This window comes from Macadamia integrifolia, chromosome 6 (assembly GCF_013358625.1).
Source record: "Macadamia integrifolia cultivar HAES 741 chromosome 6, SCU_Mint_v3, whole genome shotgun sequence".
Taxonomy (NCBI): Eukaryota; Viridiplantae; Streptophyta; class Magnoliopsida; order Proteales; family Proteaceae; genus Macadamia; species Macadamia integrifolia.
In genome coordinates this window covers 35,339,247-35,350,682 of record NC_056562.1, presented here as the reverse complement: position 1 = coordinate 35,350,682, position 11,436 = coordinate 35,339,247, and the positions used below count along the sequence as shown (strand labels likewise).

Below are 11,436 nucleotides of genomic sequence, written 5' to 3'. Positions count from 1 at the left end.
ATGATGATGATGATAGGGATTTGGCGTTCTCTTTCTCTGATGTCTCAGAAGAAACTTGAAGACACTGGTCGGCATTTTCTTACTCTTGGGCTGGTTTTGGTAACGTACGTTTCGTGTCAAAAACGAAAATTTCAATTTCTATATCAAAATGCCCTTTTTTTTGTTGGACGAAACTGTAACGATAGAATTGCCTTTTGTCGTTCCATCAATTCTCGTTTCTATTATTTTTTTTTTTTTCACTTTTTTTTCCGAAAAAAAACGAAACACAACATGAATGCACCAAACGCTTTATTCCATTTTTTCGTTCCCATAGAACGAAAAAAACTCAAAAAACGTTTTTTTAGAATGTTACCAAACACAACCTTAGTTTTATTCAATCTTTCTTCAGTTCCTCCCGATCGTTTGTTCACTTGACTTTTTTTAATGAGGAAAAGAATCAACTTTTCCCAATTTAGCTGAATGTCTTCTTCTTACTCTCTCCCTCTCTTCCTTTGTTTTGCCAAAATTTGAAATGTGGTTGAACTCCCAAATGTGCAACATTGATATCCCAATAGTCCTTTAGTTCTTTTTCTTAATTCACGAAAGATACAATATAAGCTGGTTGTCTCTGCTCCCCATTCATTGAAGTTGCACTACCAGATATGCAACTTTATGTTTTTAGTTAAAATATAGTACTAAACCCAAAATAAAATATGGGCAAGAGGTCGAAGCCTGATTGCATAGTCCTGCACTAGTGATCCAGGCCGATACTGGATCAAAACAGCATTTTTTAACAAAAAAATCGGCTGCCCATACGGTATCGATCAGCTATCAGTACAAATCGGCACATCCGATACTGATACCTAAAACCATGATTCAAAAACACAACCAGAGCTTGGCCAATGAGAAAATGAGAAAATTTGTATGCGTACCATCACACAGAGGCAATAGATTTCCAATATCTACTATTTGAATTTCACATAAATACATAAAACTACAACTCAGTGGAATTGCTGACTGCTAAATTCATTTTAAGCCCCATAAAACATCCAATAAAATTTAAATTCAAATGTAGGCTTCTAAAATGTCACTATTCCTTCTGGTGAGCTTGTTGCCGTTTATGTGCCTGGTGGACCCTTGGGAACAGTAGATCATGAAGTTGCCTCTCAGCACTATACTCTGAAGTGGCCTGAGAACGCATTCATTGAGAAAGGTCAGAAAAGTTTTAGCAATGGCAGTTTCACATTGATTCAAATTACAGAATGCATTTCAATTGTCTATCCTTGAAGTTTCAAATACTTCAGATAAACAAGGTTCTCAATATTGAAAAAAAGATGATAGTGTAAAGAAGGAAACCACATCACATTATAAAAATAGAAAAATAAATAAATAAACAGTAAAAGAAAAAGAAGGAGCCACACAAAACTTCAGAAATTAGAACGAAGAACACCTAACAAAGAAAAGGACTCCAATTCAATCTCTTAGGTTTCAGTTGGTCAATTTTGGGCATATACCCAAACATTCAGTCTTCTAAAGTATTTATGCTAAAGACCAATAGCACATGTAACAAATCTTTTAAAAGGAAACAAATGATTGCAGTTCAGTGTTCTAAAAGTTGCTCTACTTGCTCAAATGGGCCCAAGTATTTCCACAAATGTATGACTTCGGAATAATACAGATGAGTCTTGCAATTCATCTGAGTTGGTTGCGGTGTTCACTGTGTTATTCCATTTCTGATCTCATAAGCCATACGTGAAAGATTTATAAGGTGGAGGATCATCAGCAAAATTCAACAGCATTTCTGTAGCATGTACTATAGGACTTCCTCTTATAACAATGTTATCTAATTGTTTCTAAAAATTCCCGACAACGTGTTGGGTATGTAGCCTTCTCTATCCTTGTATATTCTGACAGATAATCTGCATTAAAAATACCATCTTACAACAAGGTTGGAAACTTAGAATTCAAAGAGCATACAATTCTCCTCCCTCCCCTTAACAGGAGAGAGAGAGAGAGGATGCATATCATAAAGCCAAAAATAAGTTTAATTGTAGACAAAATTCTCAATTACCAAGATATGATTGCCACTTACCCGTGTTTTGAATTCAAACCGCAGGTTCTGAACTTGTGTTCCTGAGCAAACCCTCAAATCAAAACCAATACTATCTATACCAACAACAGTTACCTCCTGTAATAGTTGAAGCAGTACAGATTAAAAAGCTGAGATACAGAATGGACATTAGTAGAAATCTTTTGAAGACGTTAATAACTTTTCTACAAAGTTTACTTCAGCATATATTTCTACACATGTATTAATGGACATAAAGTGTTACACATTTCTAGCAAAGTTCATGAACATGAATAGGATACTAGCGTAAAGTATGCCTAATTCCACCAGACTAACAATTCAAGAGCTCATTTCATCTGTCATGCACTTAAAACATGTGTATTCTGTCTTATAAATAAAAGCTCCACTGGAAGCATGGTTATAATGTTAATATCATTCCATTGGGTGCATGAAATCAAGCATAAACACATCATTATATGATATAATGCAATAAAGCACCATCTGCTGTCAAACAGGATAAAGGTATTATCGACACATCGGCCCAGATGCTTACTAAATGAGAAAGCTAGAACATGCAACGCAAAGCATCTGGTGTTCATTGAAAATTCTTATGACATTGAAGGAAAGATAAACATTATCAGAACTTTGAAGTTGTTTCACAGGGAAACAGAAAACTTACATGCTTCAAACTTGAATACAGTAACTTCAGCTTTCATTATAATCAGTCATTCAATTCAGCTCCCCAAGATAATACTAGGTGGAACCACAGAGCTTTAATGGACATTGAACAGAATATGTAGATCCTAAATCAGTAAAATGGTGTCCGTGCACCACATTCATAGAGGGCCTTACTTACAGGAGATTCTACTGAATGTGCTCTGTGGCTTAGATTTTAAACTTTCCTAGCTCCAAGACTCTAAGATCTTATTAAACAAATCTAACACTATAAATAAGTGATTATGAATAATTCAATGTCGAGCTAATGCTACGTGACGAAGACTACAATACCATGTTAAGTAAGTGCACACTTCTGACGTTTATTAACATAAACAGACATTTCCCAATCCTGTTAACCAATACTTCCTCACTCTTGCTTTGGAATCCACACTCCAACTTGCTTCCTAAAACAGTAAGAGCCCCACTACTCCTTTGCAGGATGCAGTCCCCAACATGATAAGCTCCGAATTGAACAAGATCACCATTATACCATATTAACAACTCATGGTCATAAAAATTGTTCATCAGAAGAGTTTAAGAAGCAAACTATTGGCTGAAAGATGGATTCAGACTGGTATTAAATCACTTCCCAACTTTCAGGCTTCCAGCACTACGAATGAAGTAACTTCAATGTTTGCATATAATCATTAACCTTGCAACAGGATATTTGGAATTTAATTTACAAATACCAAATCCAGTACCTCAACTTTAATACCCTTGCATCTACAACAGAGAGACTTCAGGGCTTGTGTGATCTTTTCTCCACCAGCTTTCAAGCGAGAAATAATTTGAGCCGCTGAATGGGCAATGGCATCAGGCCTGGCTTTCTGGAAATCATCAACTTCAACTACAGTCTGTAGAAAATTAAATAGTAAGATGCTAATTGCACTTTCAAAGAGTGCATCCATCAATGGCCTATGCAAAATAAGATTCATCTGCCTAAAACTTATATGGGATACAAACAAAAACATGATTTAGGTACGAAATTGTAGAAACATAAAGCATCAGACCATTTCTCAACCACATCTGCATACTGGTAAATCTGAAAACATCAAATAGATCAAGACATAGAGGAAGCAAATGAGGGCTCAAAATGTACAAATAGCAGCATTGGAGAAAATAGAACTATCAAGGCAATAAAAATGAAGTACAAGAAAAAAAACAAAAACATGTATCACACAGTAACCGTTGAGCAAAGATTGGATTGTCATTGTGGGTTCCCAGTTCAATTATCAGCTCATAACACTGTTAGTTAGTTTCTCCAAGTCCAACCCTGTTTTGAGTTAGTTCCTTTCATTATTTTAGTTTTTTCATTATTTTAGTTTCCTAGTCAAATTAGGTTACCTTATTAGTTAAGGATTGGATTAGGCCTTTCCTTTTTAGTGTTTGAGTCTGTTGTTTTCTATATAAGTTTGTAAGGCAGTCCAGAATCATACACGAATTTTGATTAATGAGGAGCTTTGCCTCTGCTTCCGATCATTGTATGCCTTTCCTTGTGTGAATCAAGGTGTGATTGGTGTGGATCCAACCAACACCTTGCAGCGGGATGCGGCGGGAAGCCCAGGCGCCATTGCTCTTGCTCTATTCTTTTCAGTTATTGTTCCTCTGTTTCTTTTGTGCAATTCTGTCCATTAAAGCTCCCTGCGATATCCAGTCCCATCTTCACTAGGACTATTGATTTGAAGGTGAGTTACATACCTGGATCTGAATCCTGATTGCAGAATTCTTTACTTGATACTGCTATTTCTCATATTCTGTTTCCGATCTTCATTCTATTGGTAGTTGGTTACTTGGTTATACTCCTACATCGAGGAAGATTGGTTTTATAAGGTTGAATGCTGAAATCGATACCCTTCATCTACTGATACTTTTTTTTTTTATACATCACATCAAAGTTTTAATTGGGTTCATGATTCTGCAGTCTGATCATTAATCTGAATATTAGGTTGACAGATTTGAGCCTGTCCTAGTGTCACTAGGATTTCCTTTTATTTTCTGATCCAGCCATTAGATTTTACAGGAATTTTCAGCAAGGTTTACACCTGTCAAGAAGAGAACTTGATCTGACTTTTAGGTCAATCTGACTGTTTTATTTTGTCATGTGTTTTCTCCCAAATCTGGTTATTTGTCTATCTGTTTTAGAAATTCTGTTTGGTACTGTTTTATTCTTTAAATCAGTATTACATTAGGTAGCCAACAGATGCATTGAACAATGTCCAGTCAAGAAGCACAAAGAAAGCTCAGAAAAATGCCTGATGTCCATGTGATGAAATCAACTGAATCTTGATCATCTCTAGCTTGTAAAATGAAGTCCCAGGTCTAACTCTCTCAGATTTCTCTAGTCCCCCTGCCCCAACTGGACCATCTTTAGAAGAGGCTGACTCATGGAGATGACCATTAAGCATGCCAATACCTTCCAGCTTGTCAATTTTCCCAACCTGATTTTGATCATCCTCACGGGACTTATTGCCTGATATATGCTTTTGGATGAGAGGGTGCTCCTCAACATTCGCAGGTCTAAGAAGGCCTTGAATGGCAAGACCAGCTGGAGGTTGATCAATCCAATCCATAGGGAGATCCGATGCAGCCTGCAACGTGAGAGCCAAAGTATAACCCAACCATGTGAAAACCATTTTCTAGTTGCCAAGTAAATTATTAAATAAAATAAATAAATAAATAAATAAATAAACGAAGAAGAAGAAGAAGATAACACAAAACACAAACAAAATGCTGGTGTTTTTTTTTTTTTTGGGGGGGGAGGGGAGAAGGGGAAGAAAAATAGCACCATACGACACTCTACGGCATATATCCTAACACGCTATAAAAAAAACCACAACCCCATTTGAAAGATTAGATATAATCAGAATGAATCAGTTACCTCAGCCAGCTTTATCGCAAAATACATTGGGTGTGAAGAACGCATTGTTTCCAATTTTGCCCAGTCACCAAGAGTCTCATCGGAATCTGATTCATCTTCTTCATCCTCAAGAGTCGCAACCCAGTCCTGTCAATAAATAAATAATATAAGAACAAATGATTATTGAAATAACATGTGGGAGATATCAGCTGAAGAATCCGAACATACATAAGCAGCGTTAAATTTTAATCAGGCATAAAAATAAAAATTTACATTGTCATCTTCATCTTCATCATCATCATCATCATCATCATTATCATCATCATCTTCATCACCGTCATCGTCATCAATATCATCACCATCTCCTTCTGTGATTTCTTCAATGCCAAAATCAATATCAGATGGTCCTGACAGTTCCATCTCGTTAAGCATTTCGACAGTATCCAAGCCTATTATTACTTGCTGCATTAAGCAGAAGGATTTTCACTAAAACATAATGGAGTCCACAGTCAACATTAGTAACACGTTGTAGAAAATAAGTGATTGAGAAGTCAATACCACAAAGTTATTCTCAGAAACCAGTGTTTCCACAATGCCTTCATCATTGTCCACCCGGAAGTAGATATCTGATGATATGCCACAGATTTTAATGCCTTGACAGAAAACTGAGAGAACCAATCTTATATGCAGTACGAAGGAAACATAAGCAAACAGTCACATATGTCTTCAAGAAATGCCAGTCATCTAACTTACTTCCATGTTCATCAGTCACGTAAGGCAATTCGGGCAAAAAAATGTTTTCGTGAACTTCATTATTGATCAATGCTGAAAACATAAGTGTTGCTTCCTTGTTTAGCTGTGTAAGACATGATTTGATAATAAGATGTCCAGTTGAAAATGGGATAATAAATGTGACAAAGTACTGTTAACAAATTGTTAGCATCGGTCTTATTTATTTTTATTTTTTTTTCAACTAAAAGGATGTGTGCAGTACCTCAATTAAGGTTCTGGTAGTTTCTGCGGCTGTGAGTCTTGCATCTCCACCATCCTGAGACATGGATTCCGCTATCTCTTCGAATGGGTGGTAATTCGGCGTCCCATTACCCTCTAAGGGATCTGAACCCGAGCCTGAGTACTCTTCAGTTGCCCTAACTCTGCTCCGTGGATGAAGTGAGCTTCTCACTGTGAAAGAACAACCATCTATAAGCCTCCGAGCTCTGTTCCTGAGAATAAGTTTCAAAACCAAGAAATATTAAAATTTTAACTCACATTTAATGATGAGCCTGGAACAGTAGATTGAAAAGAAATATAAAGCAAAAGAAGAACCATGATACGTCGAGGCAGCTGGCGTGGGACAGACGACGGAAGGCGCTGTGGACTCCAGTAGAGTCGTCGGAGCTCGAAAAGGGGCGATAGTCTGCAATTGGGAAGTAACGGCAACGAAAAATGTAGTTGAAAGAGAATCGGTGCAAAATGGAATGGAGACAGAAGAAGAAAAGTACACGCACTTGCCATAGTGACGGAAGAGCCGCAGCAGCCGCCACCACCGCCGCCGACGCCAGTGTATAATCCGACTGCCGAGGCTGAGTCAATCATCATCATCATCTCTCAGTTCACAATCCGAGATGCGCGAGCTTCTCTCTCGCGCGTCAGGAAGCAACCAATCTACGAATCTGATGAATGCTTCCGTAGCGGTGTGTGCTGATTGTACACCGACTCTGTACTGTCTTCGCTAGCTTTTGCTTGGAGAAGATTAGCCTCTGGAGTTTGATCCTCCACAGAAACCCAGCCAACTTGGGAGGATCCTTTCCGGTTTAGGGCCAACCGGTCGACCCCTTTTTTTTCTTCCTTTTGGGTTGAACAAACCAGCCTGCCCCACCTAGGGAACCTTCACGTACAGGGAGATGATTAGGTCTCTTCCTTCCCGATTCGTGAAGGCTTCATGCACAATCTCATGGCTATATCTACATGCATCTTTTGCTTCCACAAATGCCTTCTCATGTAACCATTAAAAGGCATTAATAGAAGAAAATGGATCCGTTGCTAGTACAATCACCTGATCGTACAAGTCAACATCTAATATTTATTCTTTTTATTTCCAAGTATACCCATTTTTATATTTATAATGAGAGAAAGAAGTACAGGTATTGGATGCTGACTTGTACGACTAAGTGATCATACAAGCAACAAATCATATCTCTTTATAATTATATGTGAAGAATCATTACTGTTCAATCTTCACAACAGGAAGTTAACATCCGAAACTATCTGGGGTGCGGGGTTTGGAAATATACCTTACAATGCTTCCTAATTATTTTTCTTCTCCTCCCCTTTTGGCTGGGAACTATAACTAAATCGATGAATCATTACCCAAAAAATAAAATAAAATAAAATAAAATAAAATAAAAATAACCCGATGCATGAATATATTAGGTTGTGTTTTGGTGACGCCTACTCCGTTCGAGTGTTTCTAGTTTTTTTTTTTTTCCAAATAACAAATAAAAATGTGAAATGCATTTTATAATATCTTTTAATCAGAGAATGAAAAGAATTTCATAAGGGATGATATAATTAAGTACATCAATGTTCAAAATTAGCAAATATCTAGGGGCGATGATTGTCTGCCGTGGGTGCGGTGAGCATTGGATGGCAGAGACGATATCGACATGCGCCCCAATGTCATTCCAACCATTGAATACTCGCCGCACCGCTGCATCCGTGGTAGATGATTTTTTTCGAATATCTAGGTGAGAGATTGTTATGTAAAAACTAGTTGACGCATGAGAAGGATGATATCGTTTGCAGGCCTGAATCAAAAAAACCGATAAACACAAAATTATAGGCATCCAAAAGAGGAAGAATTACACTCCAAGACGATGCATTGGTTCTATCGGCCAAAATAGTTCGATTCAGTTCCTCCTAATTGTAATTGGTAGTATTGGCGCAATTGTGCATTCCCACAAAATGAATCGGGCCCTTTAGTGTAAGATGATAAAGCCTGTTAAAAATATTTCACTCGTAGAACAAATCGAACCAGAGCAAAAAGAACTCGTGATGGCTATTAGTCCTCAACTTTATTTTGTTGGTTCAAAAATCAAACGTGTTCTTCGCTTACAAAAGTGCTCCAGAGAGAGCATAAACGCTATCAACGCAAAAACATTCCCATGAAACAGAATTGATGGCAAACATATCTCCCTCCCTCAATACCCTATATATCCTAATACAACACACAGACAGAGAGAGAGAGAGAGAGAGAGAGAGAGAGAGAGAGAGAGAAAGAGAGTATTTGAAAGTCGATAACCAATTTTAAAAAATAGGATCAGATCAGATCATATCAGATCGGATCAGATGAGATGATATACCCTATCATTATCTGTCATACCCATACCATATTGGATACCTGGCCAATCTTGTATCGGTAGAATGATTCTAAGACAGGTAAAAAAAAATACTCCAAATTAAGGGCAAAACCGTCTGATTCAGCCCGATATGACCGATCTGTATGACCAACATCAATCCCAATGCCGATTTTTAAAACCAAGGTGAAAACCATACCACTAGTAGCACCGGAAAAGCACCATTACACAGATTGCTCAGGTACTGCCGGTCGAATCAAGTTCATTTGTGCAAAGCGCATTCAGCTACTGGACCCACGGTTCTAAGAATTAGATCACCAAATTGGAACCAACTGTATCTGGTTCCCAAATTGGTGGTGCATGTAAAAGCGTATGGTTCCCACCTCCCTCCATGAAAAAACAGGGGGGAGGGGGCGGGAGATAGATGGGGGAGGAGAATGAGGCCACCCAAAAGACTGTCCATGCACAATATCCTTATTTTATCTATGAAAAAGCTGTATATCAAAATATATATTAATGACCTAAATTGTCATGGAAAGAGCAGTATTCTTCCACCAAATGAAGAAAAAAACAGGTGCTCACTCTTCATCTGTGCCTGAACTTTCAGAACTTGAACCGCTGTCTTTTCTATGAGATACACCATTAGCAACCGCTCCATTCTTCTTTGCATCTGGTTCATCCTCCCCATCGTCACTGTACTCGCTCTCATAGTCATCATATCCTTCTTCTTCCTCCTCCTCTTCCTCCTCAATTCCATCCTCGACAGCTGGTCCCTCTTCTGCCATGGCACCCCCTCTTGTCCCAGCTCGGCTTCGTTTCAAAACCTTTAACTTCAAACTTGTCTTCTTATCACAGCCAATCCATGAATCACACAGGCAATAGGAAGTCAGATTATAATTCCCTTCCGCAGGGGCCTGGAACTTACCCATCACCAACCTTGATCCGTTCCTCACCTTCTCGACTGCTTCCCTAACTGCAGCATTTACCTCCTTCAAGCTTGCCCCTGAACCCTCCTTTGTTTCTTGAATGGCCTTTGATGCAGCTGTAAGCGCTGCAGCCTCATCCATGAAGCTGACCTTCTGGGACATCCACACATTGTTTAAGGTCAAATCTGCAAGCAGCAACCAGAAATTTTCTTCCTTGGGAAATGGGTAGTAGGGGGCATGCGGAAGGGCACCAACCAGGCCATTCCCACGCTGGAGTGTGATCCACGCATGCATAGTAACAATATCACCCTCTTGTATGCCCTCTTCTCCTTCTGTTTCGCATGTAATTTCAATTGTTATGGACGGCATCATTTCAAGGACAACCTCCACGTCTCGAGCTTCAGAAGCAGAGAATCCTGCAGCTTGAGTCAATAGCTCAGCACGCTCTTGGGGGCTCATGTCTTGAAACTCTTGAAACGTGCGCACCTTCTGCAAATATAATAAAGAATTAAAAAATTAAAGTCCAAGATCAATAAAATATTTTCAGAAGGTAAACATATAGTTCAACCCATGAGTCCCAAATAATAATCATCCATTTTGCACATGAATACACCAATGTACAGTTTTATTTTTTGTTCAAAATACAAACCAACTAAAGTGAGGATTATAAGGTGAATCACTGCTAGTGGTTAAAGGTGCAAGAAAGGGATATCAGATATGTTCAATTATATCTCAAAAGATGGGCATCTGAATATGACACACACATGACAAGGAAACAGGAATACAGCGCCCTTTACTTGGGCTTCTCCCTACTTCACCTGAAATAATCTCATACTCTTAAATTACAGATGCCCAACAGGAACTGTCTAGTTTGCATTTTCTGACTCGCATGAGAAATGTGTGAATCTCCATTTTAATACTATACCTTTGCCTCAACGCTCTGTAACTACAGCTGCTCTAGAAAAGAATGGATTACCAAAACCAGCGATAGTGATACCCAAAGTGTTAGAAATTCAAAATTCATGCCTATCTAGGTTGACAAAAATATCACCTAATAGAGGCCTAGGTGTAATAATTCCAACACCAAGCTGAACATTTCCCTCTTGAGATGTTTTTGTAGCAGCAAATCGTAATAATTATGAAGAAGATGGAGCCGACTAACAAATATAGATGATGCCTTCATAGTTTGTACAAAGTAACTCAGCACTAACATGGTATTTACATACCTTGCGGGCAATCTTTTTGACAATTGCCTCACTAAAATGAGGGAGCTGAAGGAAGGGTGCGATGCCTTCAGTGGATCCTCCAATCGCTTTTCTCGCACTAACAGGAACAGCCTGCAACATGATACATGATAAATATAGATAACGGACAGGTTTAGCAAAGGAAGATAGAAAACGGTAAATTCAACAAATCATCAACTAACGATGGGAGTAACAACCGAAAGTAAAAATATGCTCCGACTGACACCATAATGAGGGGCAGCCTTAAGAAAATTATGAGGTTTTTTTATTCTCTTCACCTTTCTTTTTT

At 38.4% G+C, this 11,436-nt stretch overlaps 2 protein-coding genes across 3 annotated transcripts in view; both read right to left on the bottom strand.

Moving 5' to 3' along the window:
* Positions 1 to 890: 890 nt before the first annotated feature.
* On the bottom strand, positions 891 to 7,414 carry LOC122080811 (uncharacterized protein At3g49140-like). Of its 2 annotated transcripts, none has more exons than XM_042647665.1 (11): positions 7,130 to 7,414; positions 6,948 to 7,038; positions 6,616 to 6,844; positions 6,375 to 6,477; positions 6,180 to 6,274; positions 5,895 to 6,083; positions 5,643 to 5,768; positions 5,017 to 5,352; positions 3,466 to 3,618; positions 2,072 to 2,167; positions 891 to 1,168 (listed from the first exon to the last, which is right to left on the bottom strand). In XM_042647665.1, exons 1-11 carry the CDS (start codon positions 7,224 to 7,226, stop codon positions 1,070 to 1,072), a joined length of 1,614 nt encoding a protein of 537 aa, XP_042503599.1. In that variant the 5' UTR covers positions 7,227 to 7,414; the 3' UTR covers positions 891 to 1,069. The 2 variants fall into 2 exon arrangements, with proteins under 2 accessions (XP_042503599.1, XP_042503600.1); XM_042647666.1 differs by having other exon boundaries at positions 6,180 to 6,247; positions 7,130 to 7,412.
* Positions 7,415 to 9,439: 2,025 nt separating this feature from the next.
* The window catches only part of LOC122082452 (dnaJ protein ERDJ2-like), a 9,213-nt gene continuing 7,216 nt past the window's right edge, over positions 9,440 to 11,436 (bottom strand). Inside the window, exons 10-11 of the mRNA XM_042650029.1 lie at positions 11,130 to 11,240; positions 9,440 to 10,392 (exon numbers count right to left, since the gene is read on the bottom strand). Of these exons, the coding sequence (XP_042505963.1) occupies positions 9,556 to 10,392; positions 11,130 to 11,240 (948 nt within the window). The 3' untranslated portion in view covers positions 9,440 to 9,555. The remainder of the gene's footprint in view (positions 10,393 to 11,129; positions 11,241 to 11,436) is intronic.

Coding starts and splice junctions, on each gene's coding strand:
- LOC122080811 (XM_042647665.1), bottom strand. CDS start 7,226: ATGATGATGATGATTGACTCAGCCTCGGCAGTCGGATTATACACTGGC. Junction 6,478..6,615: donor CTACCAGAACCTTAATTGAG/GTACTGCACACA, acceptor TGTCTTACACAG/CTAAACAAGGAAGCAACACT. Junction 6,275..6,374: donor CGTGACTGATGAACATGGAA/GTAAGTTAGATG, acceptor TTTTCTGTCAAG/GCATTAAAATCTGTGGCATA.